At 36.8% G+C, this 17,982-nt stretch overlaps 4 protein-coding genes across 4 annotated transcripts; 1 reads left to right on the top strand and 3 right to left on the bottom strand.

Annotated features, from left to right (window-relative positions):
* Positions 1 to 542: 542 nt before the first annotated feature.
* On the bottom strand, positions 543 to 6,488 carry LOC132205051 (proton channel OtopLc-like). Its single transcript, XM_059633890.1, has 11 exons — positions 6,364 to 6,488; positions 4,220 to 4,324; positions 3,956 to 4,102; positions 3,780 to 3,894; positions 3,621 to 3,717; positions 3,417 to 3,554; positions 3,205 to 3,365; positions 2,905 to 3,064; positions 1,929 to 2,430; positions 1,206 to 1,409; positions 543 to 1,146 (listed from the first exon to the last, which is right to left on the bottom strand). The coding sequence occupies exons 1-11, from the start codon at positions 6,432 to 6,434 to the stop codon at positions 879 to 881; spliced, it is 1,968 nt and encodes a 655-aa protein (XP_059489873.1). The 5' UTR covers positions 6,435 to 6,488; the 3' UTR covers positions 543 to 878.
* Positions 6,489 to 7,224: 736 nt separating this feature from the next.
* LOC132203720 (proton channel OtopLc-like) lies at positions 7,225 to 12,677 on the bottom strand. Its single transcript, XM_059631700.1, has 10 exons — positions 12,580 to 12,677; positions 12,263 to 12,524; positions 11,575 to 11,695; positions 11,280 to 11,504; positions 11,040 to 11,157; positions 10,853 to 10,955; positions 10,678 to 10,785; positions 10,459 to 10,613; positions 9,296 to 9,832; positions 7,225 to 8,235 (listed from the first exon to the last, which is right to left on the bottom strand). The coding sequence occupies exons 2-10, from the start codon at positions 12,519 to 12,521 to the stop codon at positions 7,681 to 7,683; spliced, it is 2,181 nt and encodes a 726-aa protein (XP_059487683.1). The 5' UTR covers positions 12,522 to 12,524; positions 12,580 to 12,677; the 3' UTR covers positions 7,225 to 7,680.
* A 606-nt stretch (positions 12,678 to 13,283) lies between these two features.
* Positions 13,284 to 15,816, bottom strand: LOC132205015 (hemolymph lipopolysaccharide-binding protein-like). The gene is made up of 4 exons (XM_059633822.1): positions 15,386 to 15,816; positions 15,013 to 15,277; positions 14,174 to 14,425; positions 13,284 to 13,902 (listed from the first exon to the last, which is right to left on the bottom strand). Exons 2-4 carry the CDS (start codon positions 15,272 to 15,274, stop codon positions 13,694 to 13,696), a joined length of 723 nt encoding a protein of 240 aa, XP_059489805.1. The 5' UTR covers positions 15,275 to 15,277; positions 15,386 to 15,816; the 3' UTR covers positions 13,284 to 13,693.
* A 185-nt stretch (positions 15,817 to 16,001) lies between these two features.
* Positions 16,002 to 17,195, top strand: LOC132205017 (chymotrypsin inhibitor). The gene is made up of 2 exons (XM_059633823.1): positions 16,002 to 16,214; positions 16,931 to 17,195. The coding sequence occupies exons 1-2, from the start codon at positions 16,124 to 16,126 to the stop codon at positions 17,134 to 17,136; spliced, it is 297 nt and encodes a 98-aa protein (XP_059489806.1). The 5' UTR covers positions 16,002 to 16,123; the 3' UTR covers positions 17,137 to 17,195.
* The last annotated feature ends 787 nt before the right edge of the window (positions 17,196 to 17,982 follow it).

The raw sequence follows: 17,982 nt of genomic DNA, 5'->3' as shown, positions 1-17,982 counted from the left end.
AGTACGTGCACCTGTCTGATTGCGAAAATCATGGTTTTAATATTCATATTCCTACAGATTGCTTTCATAATTATATTGATTGTTCAAAAAGACTTTAAATTAAACTATTCCTTTTATTCTTACGTAAGTCGATTCTGACAGTTAATTAATGCATCATTGAGAAAAGTTACTTCTCCATTTGATTGCTTATTGTTGTTGTATTTTATTAAAAAATTAGTCTCGTTTTAAATATTAAATAAATAAATAAATAAATTAAAATAAAAAATATAATTATTTTTCATTTAAATGGATTTTATACAATAATATCTTGCTAAATATTTGCAAAAATTTTGGATATATTATTTATAATTTAAACTTCTTGGTATTTCACTAAAAATAATGAGATTTTTTATCCATATATGTCTTCTAAAATAAATTTTTTAGACCACAAAATTTCTGTTCATCTTTTATATTTTATCTTATTATAATTTGGGTATTTTTTCTGAATCATTGAATCATTTTTTTATATCACAAGATAGAAAATAAATCTGACTAATGGATAGTGAATGCTAAAAATACAACAACAGAGGGAAAATCTCTTTGTGTGTCTGGGTTCTCGGGAAATATAACTCCAAGCTCGAGAGATGCAAAGGGAAAGAAGTCACGCTGTTCTCTTTGATTCCCAACAACTCATCTTCCCACGCAATTCGTTTCATTTATGCTCTGAGAAACAAAGATTTTGGATGGAAAAAATTAATCTTTTTAATAAATTTTCGTCTCAATATAAAAATTACATTTTACAAAAGAATAAGCATCATATTAAATCGTAGACTTTAGGGCCATTGTATTGCGTCGCAAAAAACGCCATAGTGGCTGTAAAGCCAGACAGCGCACCTCACTTAAGGCACCAGTCTCATCTTGTAAGTGCTCTTCCAAATTTCGCAGAGGCAAACTGTCGAGTGGAATCTGTAGAAAATTGCCAGCGGCATGCTGACATGAGTTATTATGGTCCACGCCCAGACGCCGTAGAAGCGCAGCTCCACAGGGTGGAAATCGGCCCGCGTGTTTTCCAGCCGATTCACCGTCCACATGGCCATGTTGGTCACCAACATGAAAGTCACCAGCTGGCGACCTGGTTTGCGACGAATGTCTTGCGCGGTTGAACATCTTAAAAAAAGGAATAAAAAATGAAGAAGTACGATTAATTTTTGGCAAGAAAAAATTACCTTTTCCACCAGGCGTCCAAGACAAATATCGTCTGGCAGGTTGTTTGGATGAGAGAAAATGAGGCCGTGGTCAAAATTCCGGGACGAGTTACATCAACAGAGAAAAAGCCAGCGATTATTGAGAACATGCTGTAAATGTACAGACCCGACTGGGCGATGATTAAAAGGATGTTATCAAGATCTAAAGTCCGACGCAAATCATATCTGAAAGTGAAATTACACAAATAACTAGATGAATTCGATTATTTTATTGTCAACAGACCAAAACAAAAATGAAGTTTAACGAATTCAAAATAAAAATTAGGGCCATTTTTAACCGATATGGTTGGCATTGTTGGCAACAAACTTATATGTATATGTATACGTATTTTAAATTAAATTAATTAATAAAGCTATAGTCCTCCTCTACAATTATATATTGGTGGTAATTAAATTTTTTAACAACAAATTTTAATCTAAAATTACAATCAAACTATTTTAAAAGCCCATATGTAATTACGTTTTAGCCAAGAATCACATAATATTTGGACTGACAATTCACCTTAACGCAGCCGCTTAAATTTAATCAGAATTTTTATAACTTCAAATTTAGGAATTTTCGATGACTACCTTTGATTTAAAAAAATCGTATTGACTTAAATTATGTACATTTTCAATAATTTCTTTAAATTATTGATTTGAATAAAACCTCACTTTTAATATTTTTTTTTAAGTTTTTCATACTTGAGGTTCCTCATCTGGAACATGCAGCAGAGGCAGGCAATTGTAGTGGTCACATAGAGAGTGAGTTCGCAAATATTGAACTCGTAAACCGCAATGAGCGCGAACTCCTCTTCTTTGAGCAGCACAAAGAACATGATGAGCGAAATGATGGTGAACACGAGCACCAGAATGCCGCTGAAGAGGCCGCGGTGCGCGTTGGCGCAGTCGACGGAAAAATGCTGCGACGCCTGGTGACTCACGATCTTGCCCGCAGATCGGACGCCGGACCTCAGGTTGCGTCCTGAAGACGGCTCGCCGGGCCCAGACGCCACGCTTTTCCAAATGGCGTACAGGATCACGGCGCAGATCAGACTGTACTCGATGGTGCACGGAAAGAGAAAAGGACTCGCGTTTTGCACCAACGAACCCATGATGTTGGTCCGTCTGCACTCGAAGAGGTCGTGCCTACCGACGAGGCCTCTTTTCTCTCTTTCCACGACCAGAGACTCATTTTGCATGAAAACTGGAAAGTACATATTTATATTATTATTTATTACATCTGCAAAGCATTTTAATTTCATATATAAAATAATTTTAAAAAAATGATAAAAAAAATTGCACCCACACTTTTAGCCACGTTAAAAAAAATTAAAAATAACTGACCCCCAACAGGTGATTCGCTGCATCAACAAACATTCGCTGCTGTTAAAAAACAATATTGTTTCAACGTGGCTAAATTGAGCATGAAATAAAGTAAGAAAGATTTCTTTTTTAAAAATTGGAAAATTCAATCTAAAAATAGTTCAAAAGATTTGAAGTTACTAAAATTCAAACAAATTTAACACAATTTTTGCGCTGATTTTTACTTTGAAATATTAGTAAAAATATAACATCTAATCGGTTTAAAAATTATTTGAATTATCAATCAAAATACCATTGTCAATAAATTCCAATAAATTTAAAAAATTAGAATAATTTATTGATAAATATTTTTAACCTGATGCATTTGCGTTGGAATTGTTTGGGTCATAGAAGGTCAAAATTTCGTGCTTTGTCTCTTGGATCAAGACGTTTAACCACACGCAAAGATTCGTGGCGATCATGTGCATCAGTCCAAATCGCAGGACTAATCTTAGCTGGGGTCTAGATTCAAAGTGCTATAAAAGAGAAACTTGTCTTCAAAATCAATTCATTATATTTTCCCAAAAACATTTTTATCTGGTAAGTTTGCAAGTTTTCCCCGAAAGAAGTTATGTATTTAAAAGATTAATTCAAAATATATTATTCTCTGCCTTACGATATTTTTCATGAAAATAAACATCATCTGAGCAATGATGAATGCCATCCTTGTGATTGGGGTAATCGCCAGGTAAACGTTGTGACATTTTGTGTTTTTCTTCAGCTCAAAGTACTGACCAAACTCCAGTCCAGAATATATCATGCTTCCAATGCCGAATGCTTTGTTGAAAATTATCTTAATCATTTCCTCGAAAAAGCTCATTTTTATACCAACAGCACCCATCCTCAGATAAAAGCTGCCGTATCTGGTCTGTTTTCTTGGTAGTCTCAACAATTTTTGCTGCGTGGCCCCGTCACTTTCCTCGTCATCGGGCGTCCGGGCTGATTCGCCGAAAAACTTTCTTTGGCCTGAAAATGTGCAAATGTGTGAAAAGGTGAAATTGAAAAAAAAATATAAGCGGATTTTCATGTTACCAGAAATTGATTTCAAAGAGCGGGACGTCGAGAAAGAGGTGCAGTACATGCAGAAAAGGAAAATCAGGCTTACAAAATAAAGGTAGAGGTAAAAGCCCTGCGAAAATAAATTTCAAACACATTTATCATACGGTAAAAAAACCGATGGGGAAAGATCACCTCGTAATACGAAACGGGGACGTTGGTGGAAATAACCTCGGCCATCGGGAAAGCGATCCCCATGACGACCAGCAGCTTTCCATAAAGGGCAGAAATTGTGGTGAAAAGCGCGTCCCTGTTGGTAATGAGAGCGAAAATTAATTCGGTCCAACGCGTAATTAAAAAATTCCACGTACACGCCGAGCTTGCGTGAAAACGTCTCGCCCTCGATGCAGGGTTTCTGGATGAAGGGCAGACTGAACGACCTCTGCGAACGACCCGCGGGGGCGGCCGTCGTCGCCGTTCCCGCGGACAACAATGGCGAAATCACGTCCTGCTGCGCCCTGAAAGAGTTAAGCTTGAAACGCAGTCGCCCCGACAAATTAGTTTATTCCGAGCGGATTAAAGCAGAGAGAGGAAAATAAAATCGAGTGTGTGTGTCTGCTCGGTTTCCAGGTTACCAGAAGCGCTGGCTCGAGTTGTGCAGAGCCAATTCCAGCAGGGTTGGGCGGCTCGAGTGGGCGGCTTCCACTTCGGGCTCCTCGCCGCCTCCGTTCTCAGATATGCTGCAAAACGTGCCCATTGTAAATCGCTGGTGGAAAATTGTGACGTGAAAAAAATATACAAATGGCCTGTCAGGTGCACGACACCACCGGTAATCGACATTGTTTTTGCCGTTCGATCGTTACAAAACAAACAAAAATATCTACTTTTCCCACAAAACAATTGTTTTGATCAGATAAATAATAATAAAATTACAATGATAATAAATTAATAAATGAATTTTAAATAGTTTTTATAAAATTTCAATGGTTTGACAGAGAACCTATATCAATTTGCCTCAGATCAGAATTAAATTTAAGGATATATTTACAAGCCGTTAATTGTTCTTCTAATTGGAAGTGCGATCAACTTCGTCTGCGTTGAAAACGCAAATGTACAGAATTTATAAAAATAAAATCTCAAATTGATCAGTTTAGTTAACTACAAAAGCTGTAAATTTGACATATTAATCGCAGCGCTAACCAAAAAATATTAAATTCGCTCTAACAATAAATTGAGCGCGCCGCTCTCCGCCGAGAGTGCAGCAGCCGAGCAAAGCGACAAGCAGAGGCCGGCGCGTGTTTATGCTGATAACGCGACAAGGAAGGGCTGCTCGGATCAAAAAATAAATTACGCAGCGATTTTCCTCATGCCTAAATTATTCTGAATTTTAAAAGTTTCAATCTCCAAAACTTTCAATCAGAACGATATATTGATAAATTCCTTCAGGACAACTTTAAAAAAGTCGGGTTGCGAAACTCGTTCCCGCTCATTCCCGATTTTCTCCCACTAAAACAATCCGACACTCCCACATAATTAGTAATGGCTTTTTTTGTTGACACAGTTCATCGTACTTTGCCAGGGTCAAGAAGGAGCCCGAATTCGGCCCGATGTAGGCGAAAATCGGCCGAAATGCAACATGAGACGGAAAACTCCAGTGACTCGGCAGAGGAGCTCGCAAGCCAGTCGGACTCGCCAACGGAAAAGTAAGTTCCCTTCTCGTTCTCGATTTGCAAATTGACCTACGAAGCTCACAATTAAGTCTGTTTTACTTGTTTAACTCGGCCAAAAATGCCAAGTCAGCCAGTCGTACATGCCGCAAACAGGTCAATTTAAGAATGAAAGAGGCTTGCTGTTGCGTATGGGTTGTTTTTGATCACTGAAATAGGAGCAAAATTTTTGCATTTTTATCTTTTTTTTTCACACTAACCAAAATAAACTGTTTTGAACGTCAACTTGAATCGAACTTAAAAATGGGATGATTGACACACAAAAAATATTCAGCGAAAAATATGTTAATGATATAAAGCTTATAAAATTTTTTTACTAATTTTTAGAATGATAAATTAACATGAAAAATAAGTTTTTTTTAATGTTATGGTCCACCGTTGACTTTTTTCAAGAAATGTGTACCCATTTAGCCTTCAATATTTCTCATGTAATTATTTTTAGAGAGTGTAAACAAAAGTCAAACTACTCCAGGTATTTTTATTTCCCTAAATATAAATTATGTAGAAGAGCGCATTAAAATTCAAGAATCAGCGCTTTCTGTTAATTAGAGGAAAATGCCTCATTATTTACAAATTTCCGTATTGATACAAAGCCAGACGGGCTACAATTTTCCTGCTCTTCCATACCTAATTAATTTGAAAAACCGACGGGATAGCGTTCATTTCGTCAGATCTGGGAAGATGAGATCTGATAATGTTTTGATTGCTCTAAACAAACGTCATGTTATGAGCCCATTAATTTTAAAACTTCTGCTTTTTATCGTTCAATAATTTGAAATTCAAATAATTTTTTTCAATTTAAAAAAAAAAATTTTCTTCTATCTTTTGAACCCTTCTTCCTGGAGACTTAATTATGTTAAATTCAATAGTTCATAAAAAAAAAATTAAATTATTTGTATATTATTAAATTCTGAAACAACAGGCATCATTTTATACTTTCCAATGAATTTTGCCTTCCCTTTAGATCTTTTAGCAGATTTAAAAATGTCAAAACAATACTTAAGTCGGAAGAAACACCGTCTGCCAAAATATTGATTTTAGATTTGACTTACGTCGGCGTCTTGCGGTTGAGAACAAAGCTCCTCTGGTGATGTGCGCACAGTTGTTGCTGCTGCTGGGCCATTGCAAACGGATCTGCAAGTGGCGAGTGCCGCGAGCAAGAAAGCACAAAGACTAGCAAGTTTATGCCTTTGTTGCAGTACAGGTGCGATCCCACCTGCGCCAAAAAAACAATCGCTGCACGTGCCTCCCTTGTTTTCTTAACCGACATTGCCTTTCGCAGCACGTACGTGTCAAAATGCTAATTGTCCTTCCTACTTGCTTGATCCCTCAATTAATAGCTCTTGGCAAAGTTACAGCGCAATTGGCTACCTCATCAAATTGACCGTGAAATAATAGTTCGACGGCACAGAAGGTTAAGCTTTGATTAATTAATATAATAAATTTCAACTTTTAACTTTTTTATATACTTACGTTTTCATACGATTTCGATTGCATATTTTGTTTTTAAATAATTTTTTTTAAACAAAATGATATAATAAAAAAATAAAAAATTAGTTAACAAGTAGCAAGTTAAAGCTATTTTATTTTCTAATACAAATTTTTTTATTATTGTGAAATCATGTAAAATTAAAAGAACTTTATTTCATCATTTGATTGTAGAACTATTTTTCAACATCATTTGAGTGTAGAACTATTTTTCATCATCATTTGAATGTAAAACTATTTTTCATCATCATTTGAATGTAGAACTATATCTCAACATCATTTGATTGAAGAACTATTTTTCATCATCATTTGAATGTAGAACTATTTTTTTCTGATATTATGTATTATTTGTGATCCCTTTAATTAATGAAAGTTCTCTCTTTTCACCTATATTTTAATATAATTTATTGTTTTCATTTTAAATTTCTTTTTTTTTTGTTCTATGGATACATTTATACTAAATTATTAAATGTTGCTCTAATAATTCCTAGTTTCAATATAAAATTTTTGGAGTGGAAGATGGATAAATTTATTGAAAAGAAATGTTTTTCACGATGAATTTTTTCATGAAAAATTGTTTCGATAAGTTCTAAGCTCGTCTTTCCCTCCATGAGTCTACCGAGTACATCACTCAGACCCAATTTGTACATATTTCTTGTTTTCGCGTGGTTTTAAATATAGCATATAGTTAATTTGTCCAGGGCAAATTCCTAATTTAATTAAAGGATGTCGTTTACATTCACTAAACAGAGAATGGAAAAATTACAATTTGTTTGTAGTAAAGTTTGATTTTATTAATTTTAGTTTTAATAAAAACTGCCATCGAATTTAACAAATTAAAATAGTATAAGGAACCATTTTCTGCACACAATTTAATAATTTCAATGCTTTTGCTCTGACTGCCGAAGTTTGAAAGCCGTTTTCCAAATTTCCAAAAGACACACGGTCGAGTGGAACCTGTAGTAAACGGCCAGGGGCATGCTGACGTGTGTGATGATGGTCCAAGCCCAGACGCCGTAGAACTCGAGGTGCGTCGGCCGGAACTCGGCCCTGTTCTTCTCGAGACTGTTGATTGTCCACATGGCCAGGTTGACGACCAGCAGGAAGGTGACCAGTTGGCGGCCGGGCTTCTTGCGCACCTGGGTGGCGTTTTCGCTGCGGCGCCACCACGCGTCCAGGATGAACACGGTCTGGCACGTGGTCTGCAGCAGGGAAAACAGCTCGGCCAAAAAGCCTCCGCTGGGCGCGAGCGGGTTGAAGTAGCTGCCCACGATCGAGAAGAGGCAGTACACGTACATGCCCGTCTGGGCCACCACAATCAAAACGCAGTCGAGGGCCTGCGAACCGTGGCGGTACTCCAGGCTGCGCATCTGAAGCATGCACACCACCACCGCCACCGTGGCCAAGGCGTACAGGACCAGCTCGCACATTGTCACCTAAAAGGTATAAGATTAAATTTATTAATTATCTTGCTCAAGTTCAATTTTCAAATTGGGGATTTATTTTTTTGAAATAAATGTTTACAAGTAAAATAAATTTTCAAAACCCTAAATAGATACTTTAAAAACTTATAAAATTCCCCTGTTTTAATTGATTATGTCAGTTTTAAATCATGGTCGATTGCGAAAAGAACTGTAAGTAATTTTGAATAATTAGTAGCTGCATTAGTTGCAAGAGAGTGAAAACTATATAGCCTGCTTTGATCACTTTCCTACACAAAATCCTTTTGGGCGTGTTAAAAAAAAAACATTTCTTCATTTATTTATTTTTCTTAATGTATAGCTCTTAATTAATAACATGCTTTAACAAAGAACTGAACTTCCTCCACTGTTTAGATGAATTAATGAATTCCCTATGCTATTCATATTTCTGATTCCTCACAACTTATAAATGATAAAAAAAATACAATTTGATATAAGAATAATTATATTGTGCAATATAATTATACATATTATTCTAATTATGAAATAATGCTAACACTTTCTTGTACTTAGAAAAAGTCGTTGTTCTTGATCATAAACAAATTTAAAAAATAAAATGATGATATAGGGCCCCTTCGACAATATTTTTTTACATTATTTAATTCAAAATGTTTTAGGTGAAATCAAAATTTAAAAAAAAAAAAAAAAATCATTTTTGAGGGTTGAAACGGGGGATTCATCAAAAGTTTACCATTTATCATTTTTTCCACCAAAAGAAGTATTTGAACGGTTTGAACCCAGAGCTTTATGCTAGAAGAATTAACTTGCATCTTTAGGCGAATCAGTAATTACAGATTTATGCAGAAAACAGATTTTCAAGATAGGAAAATATCAATCTTACTATAATATGAACTGTTATATCATCTCATTTCTTTTTTCAGTCGTGAGAATTAACTTTTTTTTAGAAAATTATAATTTTTCATGTAATTTTTAACCATTTACAGTGAAACTGTAAATTTTAAACCACGCCGTTTTTGAAGTAAAATTGTTGAATGAAAAATTTTATAGAAATTACCTGAAAAACTGCTATGTCTGCGTGCGTCGGCTCCCTGATGAGCACGAAAAACATGATGAGTGAAATGGCAGTGAGCACAAGGATGATGATGCCGCTGAAAAGTCCACTGTGCGCCCCTGAGCAGTCGACGGAAAAGTGGTGTGCGTTGACTTGTTTATCGGTGTGACGGCCTTCTTCGGCCTTCTTTTCCACCACCTTGTGCACGTTGTGCCACATCTCGTATAGAATCACGGCCGAGATGAGGCTGTACTCGATGGTGCATGGGAACAGGTACGGACTGGCGTTTTCCACCAACGAGCCGAGGATGTTCAGACGTAGACACTCGCCCTGCAGATCCGCGGCCCTGGCGTGACGAGCCAAAAGCAGGGTTGAGTTTTCCACCGACAGCTCGTGATGGGAAGTGTTGAGGTGGTGCGCCAGGTGGTGGATTTCGTGTTTGGTCTCCTCGACCAGCACGTACAACCACTCGCAGAGATTCGTGGCCACCATGTGCATCAAGCCAAAACGAGCGATTAATTTGTAACGTCCCATTTCAATCTGAAATAGTTCATAAACTGGTAAACAAGTTTTTTTTTTCAACAAACGAGATTAACATTATTTTGACAAGCTATATAGATTATGTTGTTTTGAAGCAAGTCTTTTTTTATTTAAAAAAAAAAATAAATAAATAAAGTCATGGAATATATAAATTCTGCAAATAGTCCCAAAAAGTATTTTAGTTTTATTGTTTTTTAATTTAATTTTTTTTAATTTTAAATTAATAAATATATTACCTAATGACTGAATATAATTTATGATAATACCATAGTTTAAATATGGTCAAATTATTAATTTTTTTTTCAAATTAATAATAATAAAATGTCCACAAAGAAGAATTTGCTAAAAAGTAATAGTTATATTCATGTTACAACAATTAATACATAATTCTAGTGGCTCTAAGGTTATAAATATATTAAATACATCTTAATATTGACTTGCTTGAAACTTAGAGTCATTCAGGCGCATTTTATTGGGGCGACAAAAAATAAAGATATATTGTTGCAAAAACTAAATAACAAATATCAATTTTTGAAAAAAAAAATAATGTTAATAATTTTTTTATTTTTAAATGTATTTTGCTTTTTAAATCTTTACCAATTCTGTTAAAATATATAAAAACTTACTCTGTTGTTGAGGAACACAAATTGAATTTGCACAATTGTAAACACCAGCCTTGTCGCTGGAGTCAAGACCAGCATCACTTTTCTGCACTCGTGGTCCAGTTCGAAGTACTTTGCAACTTCCAGACCAGAGTAAATCATGCTGCCAATTCCAAACGCTAGATTTTGTTGGTTATTAAATTTCAACATTTTTGTTCTCAACGCCGATTTGAAATTTTTTACCAATGGCACTCGCCCGCAGGTAAAAGCTGCCGTAGCGAACGACAGGAACGCATCTCCTCCTCTGGGCTCGGACGTAAACTTCCCGTTGATCTCCCTCAACGTCAATACCTGATTAGCAAAAAGTGAGAGCTTTCCATCTCATGGGGCGCCTGCTAATGGACTCATTTATGCTTACTGTACGAGCTGACCATGGAGTAAACGGCGCGGTCCGTCAGCAGCGTCGCGTACATGTACATCATGAAAACCAAGCTGCCGGCGTAAAGGTACATGTAGAAAATCTAAAAGAAAGAAAAATGGAATGAAATAAGCGGACCGATTCTCTAGCTGGGGCGTGTCATGCAAAATTCATGTCTCTCACGAACTTGGTCCAACGTGGAAGGAACTTTATCGGAAAGAACTTCTCCGACAGGCAGCGCGATTCCCAAAACAACGAGCAGCTTTGCGTACAAAGCCGAAAGCCCCGCGGTAGAACCGTCGTCCCTGAAAAGCTCGTGAAATGTTAAACAAAAGAAAAAGAAGAGATCTCTTTCCCAGGAATTAATGTCTGATTTTATTAGCAAGTTTTCTTTGCCCCTTTTTATATAAAAGTATCGTGGATATACTTTTTCTCCTTTTTGCAAATGATTTTCTTTTTCTTCCTCGCACCCCTTGCGGGCAGCTCGTTATAAGAGGGTGGGGGTGGCGTGGAGCCTCTGGGTACGACTGCGGAAGAGTTGCCGGTGGAATTAGGCCCGGCTTTCTCCTGCAGCGCCAACATGGGTGTTGCAGGTTCCAAGACCACGGGGGAGCGCACCGCCGCCTGCTGCTGTTGGGCCCCGCGCATAAAGCTTTAAATGGAACAAAATCGAAAAACCGAAACAATATTTATGGAAGACGATTAATTAAAGAGGAAAGCACCTCATCAAGTAGCGTCTTTGTTCGCCGCAAGCACCGCAATTGCCCATTTGGATGAGCGCCGAGGGCCTTCTCTCGCCCAAACCCACTCGGGTGTTCCATGCCGTTGAATTTCGTCTTTCACCTAATGAGAAAAAATGTTTTAGATATTGAACTGCAAAAAGCATTTATTATAATATGCAATTTGATTCTCACAGAAGAATTAAAATCAAGCATAAAATTCGTCACAATTAAAGTTAAATAATGAATAAATTCAGAGATTGACTTTTTGAGAAAAAAAATCAAGGATTTTCATTTATGTTGGCTTACAGAAGCTTATAAATTCAATATGTAATTAAAAGGCTCCTTTTTTTAAGCAAGGAAAAGACAACATTAGGTATCTCTGCACCATCAGAAAAAGGACACACATTAATAAGTGTTAATAAGACTGTTTTCCGCGTGGCCCACAAAACATAAAGATGAAAACATGCAACTTGCTTAGCACTGATGTACAGCAAATTGCCTAAATTCAAGCTTCTATACTTTTGGTATGACACTAAAGCAAAGTAAATTAACCAAAATTATTTGCAGTTTCTAAGAACAAAATAAAAAAGTTCACTCGTTGTAAAATGCATTATTTCTAGCTTTTTAATTCAAAATCAAGAGTTGAAATTCATCATGCAAAAAAAAAAATCAATTTGCCTTTGCTAACCTGAGAATAGTCCACCAGTGATACTGTTAAGCAGCGCTTGACTGCCACTCAGGCTGGCTCTTGTGTTGCGCTGCACTTGTTGTGGGATATCCGAAACGCTCACCGACGGCGTGGCCACGGGTGACAATCTCGCCCTCTCATGAATTGATTTCGGAATTGTGGGGTTGGAGGTGGACGCTGGCGGCAACTGCTGGGGGTGCGCGTGGTTGCAGCACGGACATGCCGTGGTCAGCTGGACGATCGCCGTCGATTCATCCATTTTCTTCACATTTAAATATATAAATTATAGGAAAAAATAATTTGAAAAAAGAAAATACCTGCTGAACTGTCCTGCATCCACGCTGCCAGCGAACTGCGGCATCAGCTGAGGTCCTCAAAATTGGAAGAGCACATACACAAAATGTTTACGCAATCGTGTTTGTCAGAGACCAAGTTGTTTGCCGCTCGTTTGCAGACGGGTAGACTATCATCAGGGTTTAGTGGTGCTCCGCTAATTGACTGATAAATACATACACACAAAGCATCACCTCCTCCACTATTGGTACTCAAAGCACCGTGCGGATAATATAGAGAGCACTAGTAACCAACTTGCGTGTGATGCGATCACGATCACACAGTAAGGTATGGAGTTAGCACTCGAAAAAAAAATTGCTAATTTTTTAGCGTCCAGTGTATCAGTTAAAAAGGCAAATACTGATTATTGTTTCAATATCATTGGGAATATAATTATTTTAGCACGTTTCGATTGATTAATTAAATATACACACCAGATTATGTGGTTACCGGATATTCGCCTCCGACTTTATTTGTGACGAAAAACTCAATGTAACAAATTTTTTGGATAATTATTATTTCAAAACAGTTGCTGTCATTTATTCCGCTCAAATTAAGTCACGGTTAATGCCAAAATAAATTTTGTTAATTAATTTCATTTGTACATCTCCAAAAATTTATAAAGGACAATTGGATATTTCTATTTTCAATGTATTTTTGACAATTTATTTAAAAACGACTTTTTTGTTTGAAATTTAAGAACTTTTTATTCAGGAAAACGAAATACATTTCACATGTTATTAAATATTTAAACGCGCAATGACATCATCTATTCAAAAAGGAAGCGTGCTGCGATGGTCTTATGTGCAGAGCCGAAGCTTTTAAGAGGTCGCAACCCCATAAATGCCTAAATAATGGGCATTTATTCCCCCGCCTGCCATCGTTCAAAGTGATTTTTGTTGGGAAACAGTGACGAAGGTTTTCGTGGCAAAGACCTGCTTTTTGAATAAGATGCGTCACTTTTACAAAAAAATAAATTAATACAAAATAATTGTTTCAAGATGAATTATGAAAACATCGACACTATCGACAGTCCACCTGGTAGGATGGCTAACTAGTGTGTCTTCTTTTTTACGTTGGTTGAAAAGATCAGGTTTTCTAGATCGTTATTTGACAAGGGTCCTCTTCATCTAAGAATTCGCAAATGAAGGGGAGTCGGGTTTCGCAGGGGCTATCATTAAGCAGACCGTCCAGACCCACGGAGCCGCAGTTCTCGTAAGCACGTGTGCCGTTTGGTAATATGAAACTCGAGTTGCTTGGCTGTCCCAGATCCCATTTAGCAAAGCCGGTCGCCTCCAAACTTTTTCCTGCAAAAATACAAACGTGTGTTGTTACTTTTGCCGTATTTTACTCTATAGACAAAAAGAAATGAAACTTAATGTGCATCAAAATTTCTGCAAAGGGAAATCTGCAGAAAAATTGCAAGATTCCTGACATAAAAAACACACTCCTTTTTTTTAATTAGAAGTTTAATTCAAAAAAGAAAAACTAGAATGCAAAAAGTTTTTATTTTGGCATAAAAAATTAATAAATAAATTTTGACGTACTGAAAACCTGCTTAAAATAAAATTTTTTTACCTTCAACGGTCATCCAGTCGTTGGTGTTGAAATCATATGAAAACCCGACGAAAGCGTAGTTGGTCCTGAATGTGGGACTTTTGCTGATTTTGGACAATCGGCCCAAATACGCCGCCTCCTGTTCATTGTTGATAATCGCTAAGTGCGCGCCCAACTCTTCGCAGGTTGCGCTGGCGTCGGTGAAATTTCGGATGTCGCCACGGTACACGTACTTAAGGAGTTGCTTCACGCGAGAGTTTTCCAAAATCAAACCTGGAAAAGCGGGCAGTGATTTAAGAAGTGCAAAGTTTATTCTGAATAACGAGCTAAGAGGTTCATTAGACGCTAAAAAGGCTTTCTTGCACCATGTGAAGTTATTCGAATGAATAATTGGCGTGCAATTTTCGCCTCTCCTTTCACGTGCCGGCCGGAGAGCGATTAAAACTTTATTAATTAGCAACGAAATCCCCTGCTTTTCATCAAACTAACTGATCGGGCTTAAAAGGACTGTTGTTAACTTGGCGCAATGCTAACAACTTTGCTCAGCTTCTAGCTCTTTTGTATCTCAAAGGAAAGGTGTAAATTTTCTTTAGACTTTTTAAATCAATCAATCTCTTTGATTACTTAAAAAAAGTCCTGGCTCTCTAGCAAGATTATATATTATTATTGATGAATTTTAAACGACATATAGTTAAAATTAAATTACATTTTGATTTATAAATTAATTTTAAGTAATTACTTTGTACAATACAAATTGACAATTTTGTGTCAAAATTTGTGTGCAAATCTCGTAAAACTAACTCAAAATTTTTAAGAAACAGATTATTAATTAAAAAAAATATATAATTATACATATTTACCTTCTATTTTGGCAGAGGCAGTGAAAGAATACATTTCCTTGGTGTTCACCCTTTCTTTGAAGTCAATGAACCATTGCTCGGGAGAATTCGGTCCATCAAAATCCATGCTGACGTCCTTGCTCCAGTGACCAGTGGCGTTGCGGACGCCGCGAACAGTTAGCTCGATTTCGGTCGGTTTCTGCGGGCATTTTATTTCTTGCGAAGCGACCGTATGGAGGGAGACGAGGAGCAAGGCGAGTTTTGCAATTGATCTGTAAGCCATTGTCTGCAACCAAAATTTTTTTTTTAAATAAAATTGAAATATGTAAATATTAGAATCGAATAATTAATTTTAAAAAGCTCACAATTTTATAGAAAAAGTTTTCCTTCTTACCTTGAATTGAAAGATTGGGGAGTGAAAAGTGAGATCTGATCAAACTGATGCTTGAGGAGATGATGATGATTGAATGAAGAATCCACCTGGTTTTATACTAGTTTCACCTACATCAATGAAGCGCGGCGACGTCAAAAAGTTTTATTCTTCTTTGAACTGATTGCATTGTGTCTGCGTCACTTCTTCATCACACTAAATTACTAAATTCGGCCGAAATTAGTGAAGGTTAGATCAATACGCTTTAAATTCAAGAGAAAAATTTGGCATTGGCCCGATTTTTTACGTGAGGTAATTCTCTTAATAACAACTAAGTACAAGTAGTTGGATGTGTAAAAAAAAAAAGATAAAAACCATTAAGGTCTATAAAACCATTGCAATTATAATCTTTTCTTTAAATTATCTTGTGAGAAAGACCCGTAATTGCATTAAATGTACAGAGTAATGCGTGCAATAAATAATAAAGCCTATCAGCAAAGTCGACCCTTGAGAGTGCGGAACTCGGTGACACCGCGGCTGACTCTCGAGGCGTTGTATAAAGTGATAATTTCTTCGCGTGACAGCTCAATTACTCGGCAATAGCTGCGATTATTGGGGCCATCACACCGTCGGCTATATCTTTTCCACCTTCTTCTTGCTGATATTACAAAAGAGTCTATATAAAGGCGGTGCATTATTTCAGGTCGATTAAGCAAACAGTGCAATTATACGCAAACGCTGTTTCTTGAAAATCTCGGGAAAATGACTAAGTTTATAATAGGAGCTATTCTGATTGTCCTTCTGACGACAGCCAGTTTCACCCAGGCATTACCTCAAGATCAGGAAACAAGAGGTATATTATTTGTAATCTCTTATTTTATATTGTAAAAAAAAAATCATATAACTTAAGTTTACGTCGTAATAATTTTCTCAGAAATATTTCTTCAAAATTTATTTTTATTGCTGAATTTATTTCTGTGTGATGTGGGTACGTGATTGCATCATAAAATTGTGAAATTGAGTAAATAATTTTGCACAAATTTTAGCAAATTAATTTAATTTACTAATAAATTCGATTAACATGCAAAATAACTAAATGTCACAGGATATTTAAGGGAAATCTATTTACTAAAGTGACTATAATGGCCCTGAAAAGAGACTTTTAGTGGTCAGTTTTAAATAATACATGTATGTAGGAGAAGGAAAGGGTTATGAAATTCCTCTTCCTCTTTGTACCAAGATGGGAAATATTTCAGACTGGTTTTGACCATAAATAATTTCAAATGATTCCAGTACAATAATTATTATAATTATATTATCATCAAATTTAGTAATATTGGCGATATAAAAATGTAGCATAGCCCAGGATAATTTAATCCACCATTCCAATCGCATGGCGGGTTTACCTAGGCCGTGAAAAATATTAGGCTTTTGCTTCACCCTAAATGTAGTTTTTTTCTTAATTTTGCTTTGTTCTATTTCTTTGAAAAGGCTTAGTGCTATATTTTTTAATTTATTATTAAATTATTTTTTTAATCCCTTTTGTATTTTTATAACACTCATTGTCAGAGCTGGAGGCGGAAGAAGTTGAAGAGTGCGTAAATGGCGAGGTCTTTCTTGAATGCGGTTCCGAGTGTCCCGAGGCCTGTTACAACATTGGTCAGTCCAGGGCCTGCGGCCTTAGTTGCAAGACAGGCTGTTTCTGCTCCGAGGGACTGGTGCGAAACCCCGATGGGGACTGCGTGCCTCCGAGCAAGTGTCCGGATCTGCACTAAATTGGCCTCGTTGTAATTCATAAAATGCAAATTCATTAAAGCGAGCGAAAGACAAAGGAGACTATAAATGAGATTTTCTTTCACTGCGTGCTTCAGAGAAGGAAGGGTGCGAGGAAGGGGGGGGGGGGGCTTTGTTGCCCGGAGAAGAAGAAGAAGAAGGAAGTTAAGGACTTTAGAGAGCGAATTTATATAGACAATTACCCCCGAGAAATTGTCATCACGTAAAAATCTTTTGTAATGCAATTACTTTTGAGAGAGAGAGGAAAGCGAATTTTTATCCAAACAAAATTGAAAAGAGAGAAAAAATAATAATAAAAAGAGAGAGAGAGAGGGAAAAAAAGAGAGTGCGCTGGCGCCAGAGAGCCCGGCAGCCATCCGGCCGGTAAATCTCTTCATCCCTTTTTTTGCACCTCTCTCTCTCCCCAGTATATTAAGGGTGCCGAAGAGAAAATAATAATATTTTAGAGCTCTCGTGTGCGCCGATTTAATTAAGGCTTTCGCCACCGCCGTGAATCCGTCGAGCGTCGAAGGAGGAGGAGAAGAAACAATGGCGAAAACACACACACTGCTGTGGTTTTATTTACTTGCGGGCAGAACGACTCTAATCAAGCATCAGACACACTCTCCGGCACCAAGCTAGGGAGGCAACCCTTTCTTCTCGCCACTCCTAAAACTCGATTAAGCCGCTATGTGTGGTAATCAAGGCGAAGAAGGGTTTTAAAAAGGACGCTACTAAAGTGCTGCGTTTTTTAAGGGAAAAAATAACGGTGTTTTTTGCCTGTCAAACTAATTTGGGGTAATATTTTAATTAGAAGTTGGGATCAGATATAACTTTATTTTTAAAGA

This window comes from Neocloeon triangulifer, unplaced genomic scaffold, assembly GCF_031216515.1.
Source record: "Neocloeon triangulifer isolate White Clay Creek 2 clone unplaced genomic scaffold, ASM3121651v1 ptg000002l, whole genome shotgun sequence".
NCBI lineage: Eukaryota > Metazoa > Arthropoda > Insecta > Ephemeroptera > Baetidae > Neocloeon > Neocloeon triangulifer.
This window is presented reverse-complemented; position numbering and strand designations above follow the sequence as displayed.

Bases quoted from the DNA above. Each gene is read 5' to 3' on its own strand.
- LOC132205015 (XM_059633822.1), bottom strand. From the start codon at position 15,274: ATGGCTTACAGATCAATTGCAAAACTCGCCTTGCTCCTCGTCTCCCTC. The intron at 14,426-15,012 runs GTAAATATGTAT...CCGCTTTTCCAG, and splicing joins TGCCTCTGCCAAAATAGAAG to GTTTGATTTTGGAAAACTCT. The intron at 13,903-14,173 runs GTAAAAAAATTT...GTATTTTTGCAG, and splicing joins CGACTGGATGACCGTTGAAG to GAAAAAGTTTGGAGGCGACC.
- LOC132205051 (XM_059633890.1), bottom strand. From the start codon at position 6,434: ATGGCCCAGCAGCAGCAACAACTGTGCGCACATCACCAGAGGAGCTTT. The intron at 2,431-2,904 runs GTTAAAAATATT...TGTACTTTCCAG, and splicing joins TTCCAACGCAAATGCATCAG to TTTTCATGCAAAATGAGTCT. The intron at 1,147-1,205 runs GTAATTTTTTCT...CCTTTTTTTAAG, and splicing joins TTGGACGCCTGGTGGAAAAG to ATGTTCAACCGCGCAAGACA.
- LOC132205017 (XM_059633823.1), top strand. From the start codon at position 16,124: ATGACTAAGTTTATAATAGGAGCTATTCTGATTGTCCTTCTGACGACA. The intron at 16,215-16,930 runs GTATATTATTTG...ACTCATTGTCAG, and splicing joins TCAAGATCAGGAAACAAGAG to AGCTGGAGGCGGAAGAAGTT.
- LOC132203720 (XM_059631700.1), bottom strand. From the start codon at position 12,521: ATGGATGAATCGACGGCGATCGTCCAGCTGACCACGGCATGTCCGTGC. The intron at 11,505-11,574 runs GTGCTTTCCTCT...TTCCATTTAAAG, and splicing joins CAAAGACGCTACTTGATGAG to CTTTATGCGCGGGGCCCAAC. The intron at 8,236-9,295 runs GTAATTTCTATA...TATACCTTTTAG, and splicing joins CAGACATAGCAGTTTTTCAG to GTGACAATGTGCGAGCTGGT.